This window comes from Alexandromys fortis, unplaced genomic scaffold, assembly GCF_014885135.2.
Source record: "Alexandromys fortis isolate MF-2015 unplaced genomic scaffold, M_Fortis_MF-2015_v1.1 scaffold_3, whole genome shotgun sequence".
In the NCBI taxonomy this organism is placed as follows: domain Eukaryota; kingdom Metazoa; phylum Chordata; class Mammalia; order Rodentia; family Cricetidae; genus Alexandromys; species Alexandromys fortis.
In genome coordinates this window covers 12,129,922-12,155,412 of record NW_026067909.1, presented here as the reverse complement: position 1 = coordinate 12,155,412, position 25,491 = coordinate 12,129,922, and the positions used below count along the sequence as shown (strand labels likewise).

The following is a 25,491-nucleotide window of genomic DNA, read 5'->3' as shown; positions in this document are numbered from 1 at the left end:
TCAGGAAAAGGCTGGTACGTAAAGGGCGAAGACAGAAGGTAAGTTTGCAATCTTAATATTGTACCCCCCGAAAAGGACCAGGCTACTTCATATGCTTAACCTGTACCCCCTGAGCTCCATCCATCCCACAAAGGCTGGGGTGGGTGGAATGGAAGCCTAGCTATACCACTTCCTAACCTGGATCTGCTGACCAGTATGGAGGAAACACCAGTCAGTGGTATCCACAGGCTCTCTGAGGAAAGACTGTACAGTATTATCTGTCCTACTTGGCTCTACCTGTCAACTTGACACAGCACGGAGTCAGCTGAGAAGGGAGTCTCGGGAGAACGAGTGCCCAGATCAGATCAGTCTGTGGGAATGTCTGTCGGTGATTGTCTTGGTTGTTAATTAACGTAGGAGGGATCAGCCCACTGTGGGCAGCACTATTCCCTAGGCAAGTGGTCCTAGGCTATAAGAAAGGTAGCTAAGGCTGGCAAGACGACTCAGACCTCTTCCAGAGGTCCTGTGTTCAATTCCCAGCAACCACATGGTGGCTCACAACCATCTATTATGAGGTCTGGTTTCATCTTTTGGCATGTACATGTCAGCAGAACACTGTATGCATAATAAATAAATTCTTTAAAAAGTAGAAAGATAGCTAAATATGAACCTGAGTGAGCCAGCAAGCAACATTCCTATATAGTTTCTGCTTCAAGTTCCTGCCTTGACTTTCCTCAGTGATAAACTGTGTCCTAGAAGTGTAAGCCAAATGAACCCATTCCTCTCCTAGTGGCTTTTGATCAAAGTGCTTCATTTCATCACCAGACAGCAGTCCATTCTAAGAGACCAACAGCCATTATGCCTATGGGAATGATGGCCCTCTGATGGCCCCAGGGAAATAGCCACAGAGTGGGCACATATCCCATGAGAAACCAGCAAGGCACAGAGATACACACTGAAAACACTTCCCTTCACACAGATACAAAAGGCATACTACCAAGAGAAGGAGTACATGTTCATATGTATGTGTGTGTGCTTGTGTGCATGTGTGTTACATGTGTGCTTTTGTGTGTGTGCTGTGTGTGTGCATGTGTGTGTGTATGTGCTTGTGTGCATATGCATGTGTGCTTGTGGGGGTGTGTGTGTTTATCTTCTAGACAAGCTAGGCTGCTCAAGTAACCTTTGGTATTTAAGCTTCCTCTGATCCTTCATTATTCAGGGTGTTGCTTTCTCCCTCTGGAGCTCTTGGGAAGCCAGCAGGAGGGGAGAGAGCCCAAAGATTAGAATCAATTTGCTGCTTACAATCAAAGCCCTAATTAGTTGATTGCATGAGAGGAAAGAATATTCTGATCACAGTGTGTTTTTATTAGAAGTGTCCTGATGAAATTGATAAAGCATGCACAGCATTCTACATACCTGGGGCTTCCAGATCTAAGGAGCGGCTAATTAAGGACAATCAGTATCAGTAGCATCACCACCACCACCATCACCATCAAGCTTAATATCACCGCCATCACTGTCATTACTACAACCATTATCACTCCATTACCATCATCACCCTCATTATCATCACCACCTTCACCATAAGTACCATCACCACCATCACTATCATCATCACCATCCTCATCATCATTCCCTCTATCTTCACTATAACCACCATCCCCACCATCACCTCATTATCACCAGCAACAGTATCACCAGCATTACCTCTATGAACACCATCTTCAACATCATGGTCACCATCACTGCCACCACCATCAATACCTTCAACATCACCACTATAGCTTCGAATTGCTGAGCCCTTCCCCCATGCTAGGTATCAGAGATGTTTGATTTCTACTTCAGCCTCTTAGAAATCCTGGATTCAAGGAAAATACGGGTGCCCAACTGCACAGTTTACACTCAATAGAGTCCAGTGGACCAGGCCTCCTTGTCACTACCCTATGTCCCTGAGGCCACTTCTCTCCCTGCCCCAATTCCTGCCCTTCTAAATTCTGTCCCTCCCCAGGGCACATCCTCAGCATCAGGTCTGACCCCACTTCCTATATAATGTTGCTGGTGTGGTCTCTGCCATCCGTAACCAAGCCTGTGCATCCACACTGACCACACATCTATAGACAGGGGTCGTGGGCACAGATGTCAGCAAAGTGGTGATACAAAGGGGACAGACTGAAGACTATACATGTTTAGTGCCAAAGGCTGGGTTACCCTTCACTCCTGGGACAGCTCCTGTGAGCTCTGGGAAACTATGCAAGACTCACTCTCGGAGCTGTGCTGAGACAGCTTCACTCATAATTCAGACTCAGTTACAGGCTAAGGAAGGGCTGAGGCAGAGACTGAAGACCCCCTACCATCCAGGGGAGGACAGATTCTGGTACACTCACTGACATCCCAGCTTGTCATGGTGTCAGGGGCTGTGTGGCCAGCCACTCCAGAGCCTATAAACAATGCAGCATCCCTGGCGGTGACACAAGGCAGGCAGCTAATATCCAGCTTAGTCACCTAGGATGAATCTGTCCCAGAATGCAGAGAACAGGCATACCGTTTGAAGTTGGGCAGTAGCAGGCTGCCCTGATGAGGGACCAGCTTTGTGGAGGAGACAGCTCTCCCCACTCTTGCTCAGGCTCACTGGCCTGTAGGGTGGGAGTCACCCAGCCCTGAGGAAGGCCAAATCTATAAGTGAGGTGGGGTGGGAGAGAAAGACAGGGTAGCTTCTACTCCACAGCGTGGCCAACAGTCCATGGGCCAGATCACCCTGCACCCACTGAATAAATCACTGTCTTGCAGTATCGTCACTCTCCATGACTTCTTGCTTTTGCCTGCTGTACTGTGGCTGCTGAGCTGATGTGTGATAGGAGGGTCCAGGCGGTGACCAGAGCAGAAGGTCTTTACCAATGAACCCTGGAAAGTCAACTATCTCTAGTCCAACTGACAGTATATGGAGCAGAGGGAAGGTTTTCCTGGGAGTCATGGCCATCTGGAGACCTTCCCAGGGATCGAGACAGCTCTAGGGTCTGTGGAGTGGACCCCATCAGGACCAATCTCCTATACAGCTGAGAACACAGGGCCTAATAAAGTCCTGTAGCCTCCCTTTCAAAGACCACAATTACTTTAAGTGACAAAAACGGTGCTTTCCTATATGCTTTGTGATTAAAATATGCCTGAAATATACTGAGTGAAATTAAGCCGTGTTTTCCCACCGCAGGCAATCATTACAAAGCAGATGTGGGTGCAGATGTTTTCCTAGAGCAGCTAAGCCTCATGATGTGTTTTCTAAGGCGGCTGAGTATTCCCACACTTAGCAAGGGTTCCCCCAGCCAAGCTCCGCAGTGGACCTGGGGGTTGCTGTCGCTGTAAATGCACTCTGCATGCAAGTCAGAACCACTGCAAGACACTCCAGCTGAAACACCAACGCCACCTGCCTAATCACGGTTTGCAGAGCAAGGCACCCACAAAATCAACAAGGTCAAAAGAAGCATTGACTGGGAGGGACCATGTGAATACGGTTTTGAAGGGTTTGTCGTTTTCAAGGGTGAAGATGGCTGGAAGAAGAGTGGACTTGGAAGCAGCCATTAGGGGCTAGAACAAACTTGGGTGTGGGTTTAGGCTTGAGTTGTCATCCAGAGTCACTGCCAGAAATGGGATAGGATTATGGCTGCGAGATTGGAAGAGCAACTAGAGGCTAGACGCCAGTGTTGTCCGGCAGAGCCTCGCCACTGAGATCCCTCCAACCTAAAAGAGGGAGAGGCTTGAGGCTTTCCCCAGTCCCTCTGCTGGGCTGTCTGGGTCATGTCTACGGGTCACCAGCCTCAGCCTTCAGGTTTTGTGAAGTCAGAGAAGGGAAAGAAGAAAGTAGGAGTCTTCAGAGGGTTGTGCTATGTCAACCTGACCTTGAGCACCAAGGACACTGATACCCTCTCTACTCGCTGAAGCTGACCTTCCAGTCTGCCCACACCTTCGGAGCAACACTATCTTCAGCCTTCCCGTGGGACATGCATCTTAATTTCTCCTCCACATCGACCTCAGGATAGTCATGGTCCAGGATCCAAGTCCCAACCACCAAGGCATCTCTCTCTCTCTCTCTCAGAGATCAGGGACCATCACCAGAACGCATCACCAGAGTGTGACATAGGGGACTGGGGGAGGGGTGCAGTACCTTGAGTTCTGCTTATGAGTTTGTCCACATGGAGACCAAAGAAAGCTGAGGCTAGAACCTGAGTCTGCACACCTGGGTTCAGGGCAACACAAACGACAACAGCCAAAGGCAGAACAAGCCACGTGTCCACCCATGGGAGAGAGGGTGAGCAAAAGTGCCCATCCCTCAGTGGTGTGGGAACAAGATTTGGAAGGAAGAGCACCTGTCCCTCGTCACCACAGGTAGGGACCATGAGAACACAGTGCTGAGTGGAAGAAGCTGGGTATGGAAGGCCAGCTCCTGCAGGATCTTAGTCTTCGGAGGCCCCTTGAGTCCTCAAACCCAGCAGAAAGCAGAATGAGGTAATGGGGGCTGGAGAGGGGTCAGGGGTCAGTAGTTCCTGAGTGCAGTGGCATTTCAACTATATTTTAAGAAGTAAAGACTGCCTGAAGATCTGAGAGTAAAACGGTCCCACTAGTTAACCTTACAGACCGGATTATGGTAACACACACCTTTAATCCCAGTAGCCACACTAGTTGCCATAGAAACTGGGCGGTGCATTCCTTTAATGATGGTGGTGCAAATGCCTTAAATCCCAGCCCTAGGAGAGGATTGTAAATGGGAGGAAACAGCTCTCAGGCACACAGTCTCCTGAGATTCCCGGAGGCAGGACTGCCTGCCTTTCAAATTGAGATCAAGGTAAGAGCCAGTGGCTGGATGTTTTTGCTTTTTGGATCTTTCGGTTGAACCCCAATTTCTGACCCTGAGTTTTTATTAATCGTGCTTCACCTGGGGACAGAGATTCAGTCTGGGAGGATGAGAAGTTCTGGAGATGGGTGGTGGGGATACACTTATTGTCAAAGAATTGTGTGGCTACAATGTCCATGAGAGTTTGTTATGCATATTTAACCACAAGTGAAAAGAAGACAGGAGGGGGTTACCCAGTGCCAAGCTTCTGGACTAAGCAAAGTTGGCACTCAGCCAAGGAAACAGGCGGTCCCAAGCTCCTCCCGTGTCTCCCAAACAACAAGCAGCCCGGGTCATTGGCACTGCACAGGGCTGACTGTAGATCTGGGATGTGACCTGGAGCTACGCACAGCTTCACCAGTCTCTGGTTCCCACTAAGGCAGCAGGAAAGGGTTACAGAGACACCCAGGCCAGCCACCAGTGCACCCCGGGGTTAGGATGAGGGATGAGCATTCCACTGACCTGATTGTAGAGAGCACAGATATGCAGGGCTGTGTTCCCTGAGGCGTTCTGTGCACTCATGTCCGCGCCATAGAAGAGCAGATGTTCCAGATGCTGGACATGTCCGTACCTGCAGGCCTGAGACAAGAAACTAAGTGAGACCTCAGTGGCTGCTGCTGGTCAGTCCTGAAAAAGAGACCCCAGTGCCCCTGTGGGCTGGGCCTGAGACACAGAAGCTGCATGAGACCCCATCGCCCCTGTGGGCTGGGCCCGAGACACAGATGTTGAGTGAGACTTGGCACCTAGGGTTGCTCAAGACACAAGCTTCTGCCCAGCACCCTGCCATTTGTTTAAAAGCATTGCAGGGCCCTGACAGACCTCACTCCACTCATTCCTATAGACTGAGGCCCACAGATATTACACCCCTGCACACCAAAGATTGGGAAGGTCCCAGGCTCCTAGCTAAGGGTAGAGAGAGGGAATCCTTGCCCAGTTGGAAACTTATACTCTGTTCTTAGGCAAGGGGTCTGGAAGGGGCCTCATGGTTCTTTCCACACAGATCCAGAAAGACACGTTGTCCAACAGACAAATGGGTCTTTTGCTGACTTGGGGGCTGAGTTCTCTGAAATGGAGGTCAAGACGCTCAGTTCTGCATTACTGGTCATGGAGATGCTAAGAGCCCTAGCCTTGTGTTGTGTGCAAGGAGGCCTGCACTTGTCCTTCCGCATGCAAGCACAGCTTCTTGCTGCATTTGAATGTGATCCAATCTTCCATAGGTAGGGCAGGCCCACCATGTGATCCATCCCTTCCAAGTCCTCCTAGGGGTTGACACAGTAATTATAGCCCAGGTATCTACGAGGTCAAACACACTTGGACTGCGTCCCAGACCTTCCATTAGCTTGGCCTTCACCTTCAAGGTTTTGGATGCCCTTGTCATTAGTGGGACTAGTGTCCCTCTCACAGGTTTGTGTAAGTCACAGAGGACAAGAACATCGAGAATCACACGACACTGGGCCCCCAAAATAGGCACAGCACCCCATCCTAGTTCAAAGGGGCAGGGAGGTCCCTGCACAGGTGACTGGACACCTCCACCAGTCAGTGACTTCACAGGGGGAGGAAGGTATGCCACACCAAGGACAAAGTCATTGCGGATGGTGATATTGGCCCTGGATCAACAGACTGTGTCTGATCAGTGTACAGAGTACACTTTACCTCAGCAGTGTCAATGGGAGCAAGAGCCGCTCTGCAAAGAGGACAGGGAGAAGTAGACAGTGGTTGTTAAAAGCACTCGAAAAACATCCATTTATAGTGCCATGTCCCCTGTGACACTCTCTCACTGTTGACTAGATGGATCCGACAGGAGATACTGCTGCTCTGCCTGCCTGCCTGGTGGCCCCACTTCACTCAAGCACCTCTTCGTCTCCGGAATTGCCTGCCCAGCTCTGGTTGGTTCAGATGGCCCAGGTGCACCTGATCCTGAAGGATGTCGGACACAGCTATGCAGCTGTCATCCCCATCACTGCAGATAAGGCTTGGAGAGGAACCGCTCTGAGCCCAAGCAGACTCAGGAGGCCAGGACAGCTGTCAGGACTTGAGGGAAAGTAACATTTTTTACAGCTGCTGGAGCTGGCACTCACAGCTGCTGGAGCTGGCACTCACAGCTGCTGGAGCTGGCACTTACACCTGGAGCTGGCACTCACAGCTGCTAGAGCTAGCACTCACAGCTGGAGCTAGCACTCTCACAGCTGCTGGAGCTGGCATTCATAGTTGCTGGAGCTGGCATTCACAGCTGCTGAAGCTGGCATTCACAGCTGCTGGAGCTGGCACTCACAGCTGCTGGAGCTAGCACTTAGGAGCTAGCACTTACTCACAGCTGCTGGAGCTGGCACTCACAGCTGCTGGAGCTGGCACTCACAGCTGCTGGAGCTAGCACTTAGGAGCTAGCACTTACTCACAGCTGCTGGAGCTAGCACTTAGGAGCTAGCACTTACTCACAGCTGCTGGAGCCAGCACTCACAGCTGCTGGAGCTAGCACTCCAAGGGGAGCAAAGAAGAGAACAGCTGCAAGAACCTGAGGGAGGGACAATGAGCCAGGGTAGCCCATAGAGTAATCCACAGGGCCCTGCTGGGACTGTTCTGAGCTACACTACCTTTACACTGCTCTTGGGGTTGTTCAGAGACATTAAAATAAAGCCTAATTTTTTTTGTCCCCCTGTTTGATTCAACCAGTTTGAGCTGGGAATTTTGCTCCTTAAACTGAAGACACAATTTGGCTAATCAGCTCTCCTCGAAGGCTTTGCGGAGACAGCATTTTGTAGCAGCTTAATTTAATTGCTCTCTAGTCAGTAAAGAGGACTCGGTTACTACAGGCTCACTGAGCAATTAATCCAGGCTCATTACCCCCTCCCCCAGGTAATCTGAATTCAGGAGGTTTGCAGCTCAGGATGCTGTCACTATTTTAACCAGGGTCAAAATATGATGGACACTAGGAGAATAAGCAGAGGTTTTTGTTTATGGACAGTCTGGGGAGAGCGTCCCCAAGGACCCCCTTCGTGTGTTTCATCCATTGGCATGCTTACTGTTTAGAGACAATTAAAATCAGAAAATGCATGGGAAAAAAAACACAAAAACATAGAACAGATACCAATACCCTCAGGATCACTATTCTGCCAGGCACTTTACTAAAGAGTCACCTTTGCTAGCCTCTCCATCACCATTGCTAGTCTCTCCATCACCGTCGCTAGCCTCTTCATCACCATCGCTAGCCTCTCCATCACCGTTGCTAGCCTCTCCATCACCTTTGCTAGCCAGAGTTGAGCAAAGGTGTGTACAGGTGAGGAACTCAGGCTGATTTTTCTGTGCTGAAAAGAGAAGCTAAAATACAACCCTTGTGGTGCTGGCTTGGTATGGGGATTAACTAATTAACTTTATGTGTATGAATGTGTGTGTGTGTGTGTGTGTGTGTGTGTGTGTGTGTACCACATGCATGCAGTACCTGAGATCAGCAGAGGGCATCTGCCCTCCTGGGACTGGAGTTGGGAACCACTATGTGGATGCTGGAAACTGAATCCAGGTCCTTGAGAAGGGCAGCCAGTGCTAATTTTTGAGCCATCTCCCCAGACCCTGGTATGGGGTGTTACCATAAACCTGCAATTTTCTTTTTGATTGATGGGAACTAGAGTTTCACTATATAACACTAGCTGGCCTGGAACTCATTATATGTAAACCAGGCTTGGCTTAAACTTGTGGTGACTCTCTTGCCTCTCCTTTCCACGTTCTGAGATTAGAGATAAGCATCATACCTGGATGAATGCACAATTGTGACGTACAGAGAAATAAAGATGGAAGTGGGGAAAGCTGGCCCTCTGAAGCTGAGGAGACCATCAGCCACAGAGAAAAAGTTTTCGGGATAAATACCACATTTGGACTGAACGTGCACAGAAGTCTTCTTATCATTGTTTCCCAAACAAAAGAGCAGAACAAATATTAGTGCAACATGTCCATGGTGTAGGGTCACAAATGATATGGGTGATTCAGAGTTTCGGGAAGGGGGCAAAAATGTGTCTTTCTATTACTTTACTTCGAGACAATATGGTGTTTTGAATAAAAATGCCCCCCATAGGCTTGAATGTTTGAACGCTTGGCCCTCAGTTGGTGGAAGTGTTTGGGAAGGATTGGGAGGTGTGGCCTTGTTGGAGGAGGTATGTCACTCAAGGCAAGCTTTGAGTTTTCAAAAGATTCATGCTATTCCCAGTCTCTTCCCACCCCTCTCTGTTCCCGCTTACAGATCCAGATGTGAGCTCTCAGCTGCTACTGCTGCCACGCCTTTGCTCTGCCCAGCATGGACTCTAGCCCTCTGAAATGGTAAGCCAATTAAAGGCTTTCTTTTTTTTTTAAATTTATTTATTTATTAAAGATTTCTGCCTCCTCCCCGCCACCGCCTCCCATTTCCCTCCCCCTCCCCCGATCAAATCCCCCTCCCTCGTCAGCCCAAAGAGCCATCAGGGTTCCCTGCCCTGTGGAAAGTCCAAGGACCACCCACCTCCGTCCAGGTCTAGTAAGGTGAGCATCCAAACTGCCTAGGCTCCCACAAAGCCAGTACGTGCAGTAGGATCAAAAACCCATTGCCATTGTTCTTGAGTTCTCAGTAGTCCTCATTGTCCGCTATGTTCAGCGAGTCCGGTTTTATCCCATGTTTTTTCAGACCCGGGCCAGCTGGCCTTGGTGAGTTCCTGATAGAACATCCCCATTGTCTCAGAGTGTGGGTGCACCCCTCGCGGTCCTGAGTTCCTTGCTCGTGTTCTCTCTCCATCTGCTCCTGATTTGGACCTTGAGATTTCAGTCCGGTGCTCCAATGTGGGTCTCTGTCTCTGTCTCCTTTCTTTTATAAGATGTCATAGTCATGGGGTTTTGTCACAGCAATAGAAACATAAATAAGACAGACAAGGCCTTACTCTGCAGCCCAGAATGACTTGGAACTCAAAGCCAGTCTCTGGCCTCAGTCTCCTAGATGTTAGGATTACAGTTGTGACTCTCCATACCTGACTATACTTTGTCAATTTTTGGTAAGACATTTAAGCATCATAGATTGTGGCATCCTTGTGTCCCAGAAGGGGACGGGGAGGGTGGAGTAGAGAGAGAATACACACATGCCCAAGTATGCACACATCTCAAACTCTGGCTAAGGAAGATGTGTTGCCAGCAGTAGCCCAGTAGCCATGCTGCACTATAGAGAGGTAAGGTCTTGCAGAAATGGTCTGAGGCAAGAAAAGGAGAGGAGGAGCCTGTGTTGTGTGGTAATTTCCTGAGTTGAAACAATCCATTATCAGAGGTGAAACTCCTTAAGACTCAGAAGATCCTAAAGGGAGGTTCATTAAGGGGGAGGAAGCAAACAATTCATAATTCTCAGGATGTCTCTGAAACTGAGCAAATGCACAGACCCGTCTCTCTCTAAAGTCATATAAGCTGTCAGGATTTCTGAGATGCTCTTAACCCAGCAGGGCTGCCTGGAAGAGCAGCCCTGTCAAACTGCTTGCAAGCTGTGCAGGGAGCTCCAGGGTCCCAGCTTTCAGGAGCCATTACTCATGATTGGGAGGGCTTTGGTGACATAGCTGCCTCTGGGTCATCCCTGGCCATGTAACTGATCTCTCACCCATACTCCTATAAGGAACCAATAAACTACTGATTTGCTAAGTTAGACTTCAGTGACATCCTTATTTTGGTCTGTCACTGTCCGTACCAGTCAGGGTCAATAGATGTTTGTGACGTGTCTCCCCAGGGAAACTATCACAAAACAACCCGAGGTAATTGTGTGTCCAAAAAGAAGGATAGAAACAGGCCTGTGATACTTTACACTGACTGCTGACTTGCTGGTGTTTATTATCACTATGGAAACAGCCCTCTGGATAGGTCTGTGAGGGAGTTTCTACATTAGGTTCATTGAGGCATAAATGTGAGTGGCGCCATCCCACGGCTTGGGGTTCCAGACTGAATAAAAAGAAAAAGTGAGCTGTGCACTGGTGTTCATCTCCCTCCTTCCCCACGGGGCTGTGCGGTGACCAGCTGCCTGACACACCTGCCGCCATGCCTTCCCTGCCATGATGGACTGTGTGTGCCCTCACACTCTGAGCCAAATAAACCTTCCTGTCCTTAAACTGCTCTGCCAGGCATTTGTCACAGCAATAATAAGAACAACTAAACAATGTTCAGATCCATTTCAAGGGGGCAGCCACGGGTCCAGACAGATCCCAACACCAGGTGTTATCCAAGAATAGCTGCCAGAAAAGAGAAACCTATGAGTCTACTTTGCTATAAATAAAAAAGGAAACAAACATAGCTTTCCTGTCTGGTGTGTACCCAAGCAGAGGCAAAATGGAGGGGAGACTCTACAGGGCAAGGGCAATAATACTGACGAGCAATGTCAAAACCAGAGATGCAGGTAAGGTTGTTCATGAACTGGTGGTCTCAGGGATCACCCCCATGATGAGTTCATTACAGCAGGGAAGGAGCAGCAATGGCGGATGTCTGGAGCTCACCAGGGTGCCACCTCACAGGACACAGTGTCAGGAGCACAGCGGCAGCAGCGTGGTGCCAGTCCTGTCAAATGCACACCTGGGTTTCCTCAGGACCCGGCATAATCTAGAAAGCAACTTCCCCTGAAGGAACCCCAGGAGGGCAAAGGGACCAGAGGGCACACAGGTTTTCACACCAACAGGGTCCAGTGTAGACTCAGGACGAACCCGCTGGCCATCAAGGACACTGCTGGGACAGCGGGTAAGAACCATGCGTGGTCTGAAGTGAAGCATACAGGCGTCTGCCTGTAGCTGAGTGGATACCTAAGTTTGCAAACACCCAGTAGACAGTTCTAAAACAAGAGAGGTGTTCCCTTCATGCAGAGAAACTAAATGTTACCAGAGGGTGGAAGCCAGACTCTGTCCTGTGCAGGGTCCACTGGACACAGCTTCCAAGAGGATGGAGATCAGAGAGCAAACCAAAATCAGGACATTACGCTGCCTCAGACTCTCCAGTTTTCCCACTTCCCAACTTTCAGAAAAATGTGTTCTTGGGGACACACCCAAATTTACTGCTTCAAGCACCTCTGGGGAGGACTGGGCATGAGTATTTAGAATAAGGACCCCCACTCAAAGCACTGGGTTCACCCCAGCTGTGCCCAGCAGCCCACCCTGCCACCTGTCAACCAGCGGATTTGGCATAAGGAAACAGTGTGCCTCCCTTCAAGCACGGCACTGCCACCTGCTGGACATTTGTGATAAATCTCCACGCTGACACAGCAGTAGGGGCTGAACAGTGACCAGCAGAGTCCTAGCCAGGGTTTAGAGATGGGTCTCTAAGGAAGGTAATAAGAAAGAATGAGGCTACTAGTGTGGGCCCTATGCCACAACCAGAAATCCTTCAAAGACTGGCCAATGGGGCCAGATGCCTCAGTGATTAAGAGCATTGGCTGCTCCTCCAGAGGACCAGGGTTTGGTTCCTAACATTAACATAGTGGCTCACAAGCATCAGTAACTCTAGTTCCAGGGGACCTAGCACCAACACTCACTTCTGACCCACTTCTGGCCTCCACAGGCAGTGCATGCACATGATGCACATACATACACACATACATAATACACACATACACATATGCACACATATGCATGCATACACATACACACATATACATATACACACATACATACACATAAAACATGCAGGCAAAACACTGATACACATAAAATACAATATGTAAATCTAAAAAGGGGGGAGCTGGCCAAGACACAGACACACAGAGGACATCCACATGAGGTCATGTGGGGAGGGTAACATGTATGGGTACCTCACTAATGGCATACAGGCATTGTAGAAAATGTCTCATGGAGTCTCTTGCATTTGGCTGCCTTAAGAGTTCTGTGACTTTCTGAGGACACAGAGCCCCTGCCCAGGCCACCTAGGAAGCATGAGTTTCTATTCCCGGCTGCCCACACTGAGCAAAACTCACTCCAGGGACAGTATGAGGAGAGGATCCCACACTCATGGTGCGGACACACTCATAGGGTATGCGAGTAAGCGGGAGTTGGAAAGAGCCATTAGGAGCTGGCCTCTTGGCTGAGCACCTGTCTTCTCCCTGACCATCTTGCCTGGATTGGACCCTGCACACTGCAGGCTGCACGGTGGCTGTACCTGTACTGAGGGAGGGAGTGGGGAAAAAAAGAACTGAAAACTCTCAGGTCCCACCTGACACCCATGAGCAGTAGGAATGGATTTGGTTTAGTTTCTTTAATGAGGGTGTGTGTGTGTGTGTGTGTGTGTGGAGTGTGTGAAGTGGTGAGTGTGGTGTGTGGTGTGTGTATGTGGAGTGTGTGTAGGGTGTGGTGTGTGTGTGTAGAGTGTATGTGTATTTAAAATTTAAATAAAACAAATGTTTTTGAAAAGGTGTTTGCAGATGTGATTTGAACAAGAGCTCTAGCCATTTCAGGCATAAGGCACTGGCTTCGGAACAGACAGACGAGAGATGCTCAGACCCCCAGGGAGCTGGCCAGGCACTTGCCATGTGTGCACCAGGAGGTGGCTCCAGGGCCAGCAGGAGAAAGCAGATGTCTACACGCCAGGATGCTGCAATTGACAGTGGTGCTACTCACAGAGGAACCAGCTTCAAATCCTGAGCCCAGAAACCTGGCGCTCTGGGCTTCTTCATGAGGTCCAGAATTAGTCCAGGTAGATCCCGACAAAACCCACCCGCCCTGTGCACTTTCTTCCTCCCAAACACTGTTGTATTCAGAATGGTTTCTGCTCGAGAGGTCTGAAAGGGAGATGGAGAAGCTAGCGGAATAAGGCAAGGCAGGGATGTACTTAGTTCAGCCAACTGCTTGCTCTGTGACCTTAGCCAAGTTACTAACCCTCTCTGAGCCTGCTAATTCACATGTTGATAGGAACAGGAAGCAGTTTTCTGGAGTTGCCTTGAGGATATACAAAGAAGGCAAGTTTGGCTGGGTAAGTGTGAACTGTGGCTAGAGCAGTGTTTGGCTGGTTAAGTGTGAACTGTGGCTAGGGCAGCATTTGGCTGGGTAAGTGTGAACTGTGGCTAGGGCAGCGTTTGGCTGGGTAAGTGTGAACTGTGGCTAGGAGCATAACCTAGGAGGTGTTGGCTCTGTCTCCTACTCCTGCCATGTCTGCACAGGGTCAGTCAGTTGTCACCCTGTTTAACAGACACAGCAGCCTACAGTTAAAAGAGACAAAAAAGCCAGGTAGAAATGTCAATTCTGGTTCTTCCATAGAACATAGCTTTCCCAGGCTACTCAGAAACTGACCACTAGGGGGCAGTCCAAACCCTGGAGCTGAGCTGAGAAAAGGTAATAGGATTCAGGCAGGATTCAAGAGCACCACGGTATGGGGGTTGAGGGACTGAAGTACTGAAAAGTCTGGGTGGTAATAAAACAACAAAACTCTCGATCCAGACCCAGGATGGAACTTGCCATCTGCGGGGCCCAGAAACCAGCAACGGTCAGGGGCCCACAGCCAAGGGCTGTCCAGAGTCACATGGTATAAATGAAAGGCCAGGCATGTAAGTGTGATGTCACTGGACTGTGAAGAGTGGCTGACCTGGTGGGGGGAGGGGCAAGAAGGCTGGACAAAGGGTGGGAGAAGCAGGGAGGAGATGGTAAAGACGCCGTAAGTGTGCTAGGCAGAGGTGCCACTGCCACCCATCCCCTGCTCCAGGACACAAGTGCCTGCTGGTGATGGTACGAGACCGGGAAGTACTATCACATGGGGACACAGAGTACACATCCCTATACCCTACATGTGCACACGCGTGCGTGGGAGTGGGGCATGTGTGCACGTGTTTAGTTATGTGACTTTTAAAATATGTCTGTCCTGGCCAGCTTCCCTCATGTATCAGGGAGTCTCTGTTCACACCTGGATCCAGGCGTCAGGACACTGAGTGGGTGACAGGAGTCACGGATGCTCTGCCAGAAACATTCATGGCTGTGTGAACAATAGGTGGGCAGGCACCTGAGGTGCAATGGAATCCCCAGTCAGTGGTGAGGGAGGGCAAGCCAGGAGCCCCACGAGGCTCCCGCAGTACTGTAGAGACAAACAAGCAGGCAACGTGCACGGGTGGGGGCCAGTCCAGGGAGACAGCTGGGCGGGAAGCTACCGCCAGCCTTGCCCAGCACTGCGGAAGGGCTCAAGAGGGACGAGACTGAGCACCCAGCTTAAGGCTGCCCATCACCCTAGCCCAGGGAATAGAGGAGAAGCAGTAGGAATTGAGAGGAAAGGGGGGAGCAGGTGGACAAGTGCCTACACTACTTCTCAGGGCTGTAAAAGTCAGGGTTCTCCTAAGAGACCGAACTACTAGGGTGCACATGTATGTACACAGTCTGTTCTCCATATCTGTGAGCTCTGTCACCTATGGATTCTCTGGCCATGGATAGAAATACTTGAGGAAAATTAGCATATGTATAAAACATACATGCACTTCCTTCTCTTCTTGTCCCTAAACATGGTAGAACCACTGTTCTCAGAGAACTCACATCATCCAGGTTATTATAAATCATGCCTGTAATCCTAGCCCTGGGAAACCGAGGCAGGAGGATTGCCTAAAGTTCGAGGACAGCTTGAACTATGCAGTGAGTTCCAGGATACCTTAGGCCAGGGATTGAAACCTTGTCTCAGGAAGACCAAAACTGAAAATATCAAGAATCACCTTGAGACGGCTGAACATGCTTGGAGGGATGTGTATGTTATGTGTAAATGCCACACTGTGTCACAGAAGGGTTTGGGGCATCTCGGAAATCCTGGGATGTGACCCCTGACGTTCCTGAGAGATAATTGTACTTGGAAATGTATATATGGAGGAACACAGAGAGAATTTAAATACCTGAAATCATGTTTTATAGAGTTGGTTTCCATAGTGACGGGGCAGTCGGTGAGGTCTGCAGGGAAGGTGGAAGCTTGGTGGGGGGCTGGTGCTGCAGCTGGAGCCGGAACGGCATCTGGGGTGGAGCTGGGTTTTTCTAGGTACTTCAGACTTCCCACAAATGAGCCTGCGCTGATGAACAGTCTCCAGCTCACGTGGAGGGTCGCCTCCATGCTTAAAATCTACTGGTTAACCCCCATCCCATCTTATAGCACACTGCCAGAGCAATTCTATCAGCATCTGGTACCACGTCCCAGCCGTCTGTCATGGAGAGAGTCCATCCTTCATAAAGTAAGCACAGGGCTAGCAGCCAGTCTCATATCAGGCACATGAACAAGACAGTCATTATATTTGCTGCTCTGAGGTCCCCACCCAGTGTGGGCTTGAGGTTCCAGCAGCAGTATCAAAGAGTTCCACTCAACCCATGAAGGCACAGGACCTTTTCCAGGATGTGGGGCTCCACATCCACAGGAGACAGGCCAGATGCGGGCAGGTCCTGCAGGACCCACTTTCCTCTCTGCTACAGTCGGCAGCCCTAGGCCCTGAACAGCTCTGGGTGGGCATGCAACCACTCCTTCCAGGAGGGGCAAGTGTGAAAGGTGGCACAGGCATCAACAGACTGATGGAGGAACCATGGTAGACAACCAATCAAAACCAAGTGAGACTATCCCAGGCTCCCTCCCTTGACCAGCCTGCCTGCCTGCCTGCCTGCCTGCCTGCCTGCCCAGACCCTTCCTCCAATCAGATAAAAAGCCTTGAGTTCAGGCTATAAACCCCAGCTTTAGAGAACTTGGACCATTTCTTCCTGCACCTGGCTCACGAGAGGCTGCCCTTCTAGAACCATCAGGTGGATTTTGTTTCTTGCTAGGGTCATGAGAGTCACACCTTCTAGCCCCACAGTGACAGGTCACAGTTGTCCCATGCTCAGCCTCACGGTTACAAGGTAATGTCTGAAAACCTCATGCCTTGCTCGAGGAAATCAGACCTCGTCCTGGGTTACCTGGAACCTTCTTTGCCACGTTCCTAGGGTATCAGGGCCTAAAGAGCTCATAGACCATGAGGAGGGATGCACACTCTTAGCCCCTTCCCCACTCTAGGTGACTTGCTGTAGACACACAGCAGCCTCACACGAAAACCTAGTTTCTCGTGGAAGTGGGAAATGGCCGTCTCTAGATAAATGTGTCAGCACATAAATGCTGATGACTAATATAAACTTTTCAGGACCTTGGGGTGGATCATCCAAGATACCAGAAGGGGCCTGACACTCGGTTGCTCTGTGGTCTGGGTCTGGCATCGCAGGGAGGGGAGCTCAGCAGTGGCTCTGGCGAGCAGAGGCACAGCCATACCTGGTGGATCTCATGCCAGCCGTTCTCGTCCTTGCAGCACACAGAGGCATGCTCATGGAGAAGGAGCTCGCAGCAGTAAGGGTCACCACCCACAATGGCCGTGTGATACAACGGTGTGAGTCCATAGCTGTCCTTGTAGTCTGGGGAGGCGCCGAGCTCCAGGAGGGTCTAGGAATAGAGTTGAAAGTCATCACTGGTCTCATGCATGGAACAAATTGAAGACACCCATGGATCACGTTCCCATGGACCAAGCTGACATATCGCGCCTGGATACCTGATGTTCCCCCTGACACACACAGAACTGGAGAGTCCTAACTGCTGACTGGAAGTGACAGGTGATACTCAGGGATGCGGGAACGGTCTGCACCTGGAGGAGAGACAGTGTGTAACTGCCATGTCTCAACAGGGTCCTCCTGGTGCCTAGAGCCCGGCATCCCAGGAGACAGCTGTGGAGAGCCATCAAGATTGCATTTACTAAAGAGAGCCACAGCATTTGGAATAACACACAGGACAGTGGAACCCCAGTGAGTCAAGGGGTAGAGAGCCTCTGGAGTAGGGTCAGGAAGATGTGGGCTTCTCAGAAGCCTGTAGGAAGGCAGAGCTGAGGTGAAGTTAGGATCAAAGAAATGAGAGGAAAGCTTCCATCTCAGATCAGTCTGCAGCCAGGGGACTTGGCTTCCTCGCTGGGCTCTGGTGGAAAGCAGGCTGGAGCCACATTCTCTCTGGACAAGGCTGCATGCTCTGCTAGACAGGGCAAGGGGCAAAGATGTGGGGGGAAGGAAGAAAGGAAGACGGGGTGAATGCCTCCGGCAGAGGCAAAAAGATGGGCATTGGGAAGATGGAGTGGAGAAAATGGACAGCAAGGAAGACAGGCATGAAGGAAACATGGGGTGTGGGAAAACAGGGTGGGGAGGTAGCCACGGGGAAGATGGGTGTAGAGCATACGTGAAAATTCAGGAGAAGATGTGGCCGGCCACAGCTGCCTGCCTCTGGAGATGCAATGCAGGGGACATCAAGGCTGTCGTATTACTCATGGGTTGAGGTCTCCTCTGAGGGACAGCAATAAGGTTTAGCACCAACTCATTTGTTAGAAACATGAGCCTTTCCGTGGAGTAGAGGGGACAAGCTGGCTTAAGGCACTGAGTTCTAGAAGCAGCTACATTACAGAGGGGGCAGGAGCACCTGACACTCAACTGTCCTTCTGAGCTCCAGTGGGGACAGAAGTGGGCACAGGGAACATGGTTCCTGGGGAGAAAAGACAGCTCAGGGGAACCAGGTAAAGGAATCTGTTGCCCACACAAGACAGGTTCATGACATACCTTCAGAGCAACCTGGTTCCTCATCCGGGCAGCCTTGTGAAGGGCGGTCATCCCATCCCTGGCACGGAAGTCCAAATGTGCACCCCCATTTCTGAGAACTTTGATGACCTCCATGGAGTCACTGAGCTGGGCAGCCAGGGTCAGGGGCGTCTCTGAGGGAACCAAACACAAAGGCTTCAGAACAAACACCCAGAGAAGGAGGCCAAGCCCCCCTGAGTGCTCAGCCACACGAGGGTCCTCAAACACGAGCAGCTCCTTCCGTGAGCCTACGGCCCCCGAGAGTCCACACAGTCTGGAGGACTCAGACAACCCATGGCCATGACGGGCACGTGGGATCACACGCAAATCCAAACAGTAGCAGCAGGGTCTCCACAGCGCAGGCCTTGGTGCCATGAACCCTGGAGAGCCCTGCCATGCTCACTGAGGACAGAAGCCTGGGCACCGTCTTTACATATCCCTCACAGGAACTCAGACATGGCTAGGCCAGCATCATTTGTCTTTCTGATTCATGACACACACAGACCATGTGTGGCTGTCAGGAACTAGGCTGCAAGGCTCCCATGTAAATAAGGACTGGAGTCCTCTGGGTGCCACAGAGCACCAGGACAACATACAAGTTCCTGTGACACGGAGAGACAACACTCTAGAGCAGTGGTTCTCAACCTTCCTAATGCTGAGACCCTTTCATACAGCTCCTCATGCTGTGGTGTCGCCAGCCATAAAATTATTTCATTTGCTACTTCATAGCTGTAATTTTGCTACTGTTATGAACTGATATGTTCATACTGTTATATCTGATATGTGACCCCAAGGGGGGTCACGACCCACAGGTTGAGAACCACCGCTATTGAGTCTCCAGATCAAGGCAGAGGAAGAAGCTCAATGGGAAGAGTACTTGCTATACAATCACAAGAACCTGAGTTTGAATGCCCAGCACCCAAATAAAAGCAGGGTGCAGGTGAGCATGTCTGTCACCCCAGCAGAGACAAGTGGATCCCAAGGGCTCACTACTCAGCCAGTCCAGCCAGAACAGTGAGCCTCAGGTTATGGAAAAGCTGGGCCCACTCGGGTGTTTGCAACACAATGTCTTGAAAATGTTCCTCATTTTTCATGTGTTGAGATTTCCTAGATTTTTAAAACACTTTACAACTTTGACATGTACACCCAAGCAGATGGCTGGTACTCCAAACTTGGATCACTTGACCTTAAAGTTATATACACAATCACCCTAGAAATACCCTGGGAGTGTTGTAGGCAGAAAACAACCAGGATGTATTTCAAGAGGCATCAACAGGAAGGGAAGGAGGTAAGACCCTGGCGGGTCAGCTGAGAGCTCCGGCCTGACTGCAGGGATCTAGGACACCAGAGAGGGCAAGGATGGAGATGTAAGGGCTCAGAGCAGCTGCTGGGAGTGCAGGATACAAAGCGGCAGCTGGAGGGTGTATGCGTGCATGTGCATGTGTGTGTCTGTGCACGTGCATGTGAGTGCGTGTGTGTGCACATGTGTGGGGGGATGTCTGCACGTTTGGGTCTTGTGCATGTGCATGCAAGTGTGCGTGTGTGTGCACGTGTATGCGTATGCGTGAGTATGTGTGTGCATGTGCGTGTGTGTCATGGGAGAGGTCCCAGAAATCAAGCATCTGGAGGGGTGACTCCTCCTATGTCAGGCAACAACTATGGTAGTGAAAACCAGTCCTCCTCTTAAGGGTTGGGTGACCACTAGCAGGGTTCTTGAAACAATGATTTAGGAGGCTGAGGGGGTCCCAGGATGGAAAATCTAACAGAGAGGAATGAAGCATGTATCACAATGTGGTGACTGAACGTGGGGTGCACAGGCTGACCTGAGCTATTCTAAAAGTCGAATGTAAGATGCAGAATAAATAAGACACGGGGAACAGCTTTCAAGTTTGAACTCAGAGGCCACAGTGTCAGCCAGCTGCTCCCCTGTGAACGCAGCCAACCCCAGCATCAGGAAGCACTTGCCTCTCAATATCAGCTGTCACCATCATCATCAGAGCAGCTGGTGCTGATGTTGACAAGAGACCCCCAAGGTCAGGCTAGTGGACATTCTCCCATAGGATTAGGGAAAGGGAGGGTCATCAGATCCAGATGTGAGATCCAGCTGTTCCCACCTGGCTTTCCCTCCCAGGCATATGTAAAGCAGCTACATATGATCTCTTCCAAGGTACTAGAGCAGTGGTTCTCAACCTGTGGGCCAAGACCCCGTTCCCAGGGGTCATCTAAGACCACTGGAAACACAGATATTGGCACTGAAGTTCAAAACAGCAGCAGAATTAGCTGTGAAGTAGTAGCAAGAATAATCCTATGGTTGGGGGCACCACGACATGAGGAAGTGTATTAAAGGGTTGCAGTGTCAGGAAGGGTGAGAACCGCTGTGCTAGAGAATACAAATTGAAAGTTAATGAAGGGGCCTCTATCCATGCAGATAAGGTGATGTTGCCCATGTGGGGGGTGGAACTTTGCAGTAATACAACTGTTTTAGGGTCACCCTCACTCCTATAAGTAACCCTTCACCAAGGCTCCTTGAGTGACCTCTCACCCAGACTACAATGACTGTCCCTCACCTACGCTCCTGTGAATGTCCTGTCACCTACGCTCCTGTGAGTGTCCCCTCACTGTGGCCCTATAGCTAAGCCTGACTAAATCATTGGTCTGGGCTAGTCTTGGACTTGTTTCTTTGTTCTGCTCTACCCAGAGCAAACAGAAGTTCATCCATGTCTTTGCAAGGGAAGTTAATGCAATGCACAGATTGAAAATAACAACAATAAAATATAACCAAGAAATAACACAGTGTGAGAGTGGTTTTCACAGCGTCCATGAATCAGGTTTTATAAACAATCTAGAGATGACACAGGCTGCCAGAGGATGTGCACGGGTTCTGTGTGACTAGAGCATCCCTAGAGCTCAAACCTGAGGAATCCTACAGCCCATCCCTCATAGATATGGAGGGACACGTGCACCAAGCAAAACCCACATAGAGATTGACTAAGCAATAAACGGCAGCAGGAGGAACAATTTCACAGACAGACACCAAATCTCCACTGTGCCCTTTAGGAGGCAGGACATAACTCTCTCCCCGCTCCTTATCAGTGGGCTGTGCCAACTGAGCCCCTTCCCAAAGGCCCTGTATGGGATGGGCTCAGCTGGTGACTCTCAGGAAGAAAGGCCGCATACAGGGCCATGCTAGAAGGTCTAAGTCAGCACCCCAGAAATCAGGCAGGCTGACGGTAGGAGCCCTCTATAAAAGGAAGATAGATGCTTCACCTCCTTCATGCTCCTCCCCAGCCCCACACTCATTCATGTTTATGAGATCTGGGTCCAGTCGAGAAGAAAATCCTCGACAAATGTGCAGGGAGGAGCACCTGAAAAAACAGCAGCCAGTTCTCAAGGCTGTCAAGTCCACTACCAAGAGAACAAGCCCAAGCAACTGCCGAAGCCACGCGGCCTACAGAGACACGACAAGTAAAGATGGCGCAGGCCCTCTGACGTACCCAGACAGGAAGAAAACATTTCAGGAAACTGAGGAAATCAGAATGATGCCATGGGCTTTGTAACACTCCCATGGAGAAAAGAGTTCAATGGTGGCAAAATAAGCCACCCTGATTTCAGATGTTAGCAGTGGGTGAGCGGTCTGCAGACACTCCCTAAGCCAAAGCTAGTCTAAGAAAGGCTTATTTTAAAAAATGAACAGCAGCAGCAGCAACAACAAACACCTGAGGGCCAGAGAGATGGCTCTGCGATTAAGAGCATATCCGGAATTTGGTTCCTAGCAGCCATATCAGGTAACTCACAACTACCTGTAACTCTGTTCCAGGAGGTCCCATGCATTCTGTTGGTCTCTCCGGGCACTCCTCCCATACACACATACTAACACACATACACATAAATAAAACTTTTAAAGTTAAAATAAAAACCTCTCAAGGCTCTTACTTAGGGTTAGGGACTTAATAGCTCTGTAAAAATCACTGTTACTCATAGACTTAGAGAAAATATTTCCAAAGTCAAACACAAATATACATGCTGCAGCTATCCAATCTGCAAAGAGAACTTGTAAACTTGATAAATTACCCTCAAAGTGGGTGAGATACCTGAACAGAAACCTTAACAAAGAGAAGGGACAGATGCTGAGTGACACGTGAAAGAAGTACACTCCCACCTCAACGGGGCGCTGCAGGGGTCAGGCTGCAGGCACTCAGAGACTCAGACACAAAACACTGAGTCTTTAAACCACAGAGGATAGATGGTCCTGCCCCCTCATCACTGACACAGATGAGACAGGGTGCAGCCACGTAGGGCATCTCGAAGGACAGCTCAGCAGTCTTAAAAAAACAAAGCACAAAGGGGTTAGAGAAGGTGATTCAGCAATTGAGAGCACTGACTACTCTTCTAGAGAACCTGGGTTTGATTCCCAGTCACTACACTGTACTGGGTAGTTTTACATTACCTTGACAGAAGTTAAAATATTTGAGAAGAGGGAGCCTCAATTAAGAAGGCCCCTCCTTATTAGATCAGGCTGTAGGCAAGCTCATAGGGCATTTTCTTAATTAGCGCTTGACAGGGGAGGGTTCAGCCCATTGTTGGTGGTGCTGTTCCTGGTCTAGTGGCCCTGGGTTCTGTTAGGAAGCAAGCTGAAGAAGCCATGAGGAGCAAGTCAGTAAGCAGCACCCTCTGATGTGGGAGGTAATGTATGCTGTGAATGTGCTTTATTGCCATTAATAAAGAAGCTGATTTCAGTCAATGGCTTAACAGAGTAAAGCCAGGCTAGAAGAGACATATAGAGAAAGAAAGCAGAGTCAATGAGAAGCCATGTATTTGCCACTGGAGGCAGATGTTTGGAGCCTGCCAAAACTTTGTCGGTAGGACACGACCTCGTGGTGATGCACAGATGAACGGAGATGGGTTAATTTAGGATATAAGAGCTAGCTAGCAATATGATTAAGTATTGGCCAAACAGTATTGCAAATGATATAGTTTCTAAGTGATTATTTCATGTCAGGGCAGACAGGAAATGAAATAGTGGCCTCCCCCAACAAATCCTACCATTATCCTCCCATGGCCTCTGCATCAGCTCTTGCCTCCAGGTTCCTACCTGTTTGAGTTCCTGTCCTGACTGCCTTTGAAGATGAACAGTGATGTGGAAGTGTAAGCTGAATAAACCCTTCCTCCCCAAACTGCTTTTTGGTCATGGTGTTTCATCACAGCGATAGAAACCTTAAGACACACACAAAGGCTCACAACTGTCTATAACTCTAGTTCTAGGAGATCTGATGCCTTCTTTTAAGCCTCCACTGGCACCACACACAGGAGGCACATGCAGGCAAAATACCCATATGCATGGAATAAAATAACTGTAACTATTTAAAAAAAAAAAAGCACATTTTATCCAGTCACACTAGTGCTCTAAGAGTTTCCACAAATGAGTTGAAAAATTTGTCCAAGCTGGGTATGGCAGCACACACTTGTTTTTCAGAGGCTGAGGCAGGAGGACTGCTTTGAGTCTAAGCCAGCCTGAACTATTGAGTAGGACTTTGTTTCAAAAAAATACAAAAAAAAAAAAGAAAGAAAAGGAAAGAGGAAAGGAAAACGTGTTTATAATTGCTAAAAACTACATAGACTCTTCTCTCAATTCTGAGTAAATAGATTGAAAAAAACATTGAATGGGAAGCATATTATTCAGAACTATGAAGAACTGAACTGGGCCAGTGAAACGGCTCAGCAAGTAAAGTGCTTGCAGAGAAAACCTGAGAACCTGAGTTCAAGTCCCAGAACCGACATGAAAGTTGAAGGTGAGAAATGACTCCACAGAGTTGTCCTCTGACCTCCACATATGTTCAGGGCACACACACACACACCAACACACACACACACCAACACACACACACACACCAACACACAATTAAATAAGCAAAGAGACAAACAGACACAGAGGAAACCTCGGCACAGGCTGTGAGGGGATGAAGCCAGTCTGACAACAACATACCGCTTGGTTCCCACACTGGCGTTCTAGGAAAGGAAGAGATGAAGACAGGGACGTAAGTGGCCATGACTTGGAAGAGATCATGGCCAATCACAAGAGGTGTTTAGATAGTAATGGGATCCCAGATAACTCCTGATGGTGGGTACAGGAATCACATTCTTGGCAGACCCCACAGAATGTGTGGCACTTAAGAGTAGCCCTAGAATAAACCCTGGGCCTTGGCTGTAACAAACACATCACACGAGTACCATTTGTTAGTGAGAGGGAGGGTGTGGGGCGTGTGGGAATGATCCACACTCAGGGCTAGAGGTGTTTAATTGATTCTTTTGAGACAAGGTCTCGTTTCCCTGGGTAGCTTCCAAGTTGCTATACAGCTGAAGATGGCCGTGAACTCCTGATTCTCTTGCCTCCACCTCCTGAGTGTTGGGACTGCAGGTAGATGCCACCACACCTGGATAATCTGCTTGTAGCTGGACTGGAACCCAACACCTAGGCAGACAGGCTCTGTCTATATGCTCTGCCTCTGAGCTATGCCCCACTGCCCAGTATGATTTTTCTGTGAGCTTCAAACTGGTTCTCTACAGGCTGTAGACCCAATCCCAGGCTCATTTCCATCCAGACTGCCTTCCCTGGTCCACCTTCCACATTCGATGGACCTTATCTTCTCCTAGCTTGTGCACTTGGTGAGCTTCCCACGCTCCCTTGGAAGCAGGCACATAAAGAAAGAAGGATTGCAAAATAACTGGGTACCGTGTCTGGGCCTAACAACGGGCCTCTTTATTAGAGCTCCAAGGACTACCCAGACGCACCCGACTAACTGGAGGTGGGTATTTCTGAACCGGCGGCAGGCTGCCTTCATTTGCGTACCTCTCGCTGTCTGCAGACTCAGGTTTACAAGGTCTCACAACCCCATTCCCTCCAGACACAGCAGTTCCTGGGATATCGATCACGTGCTGAGATTCATTGTGTGCCAGTCAAGACACCGACCATAAGTCATCAGACAGGCTCCCTCCACTCCCCAAGCCACAGAGCTCCACGTAAAGGCAAGCAGAATGTCCACAAAGCTTCTAATTGGGCCGTGTGGGAGCTGTACAGGGCTCCCCAGGAGT

At 49.7% G+C, this 25,491-nt stretch overlaps 1 protein-coding gene across 5 annotated transcripts in view; it reads right to left on the bottom strand.

The window, feature by feature from the left end:
- Shank2 (SH3 and multiple ankyrin repeat domains 2) overlaps positions 1-25,491 on the bottom strand; it is a 434,250-nt gene that overhangs the window by 326,431 nt on the left and 82,328 nt on the right. For all 5 annotated transcript variants that reach the window (XM_050137009.1, XM_050137013.1, XM_050137010.1 and 2 more), the window contains exons 7-9: positions 18,385-18,536; positions 17,066-17,233; positions 5,324-5,440 (exon numbers count right to left, since the gene is read on the bottom strand). In XM_050137009.1, the coding sequence (XP_049992966.1) occupies positions 5,324-5,440; positions 17,066-17,233; positions 18,385-18,536 (437 nt within the window). The remainder of the gene's footprint in view (positions 1-5,323; positions 5,441-17,065; positions 17,234-18,384; positions 18,537-25,491) is intronic.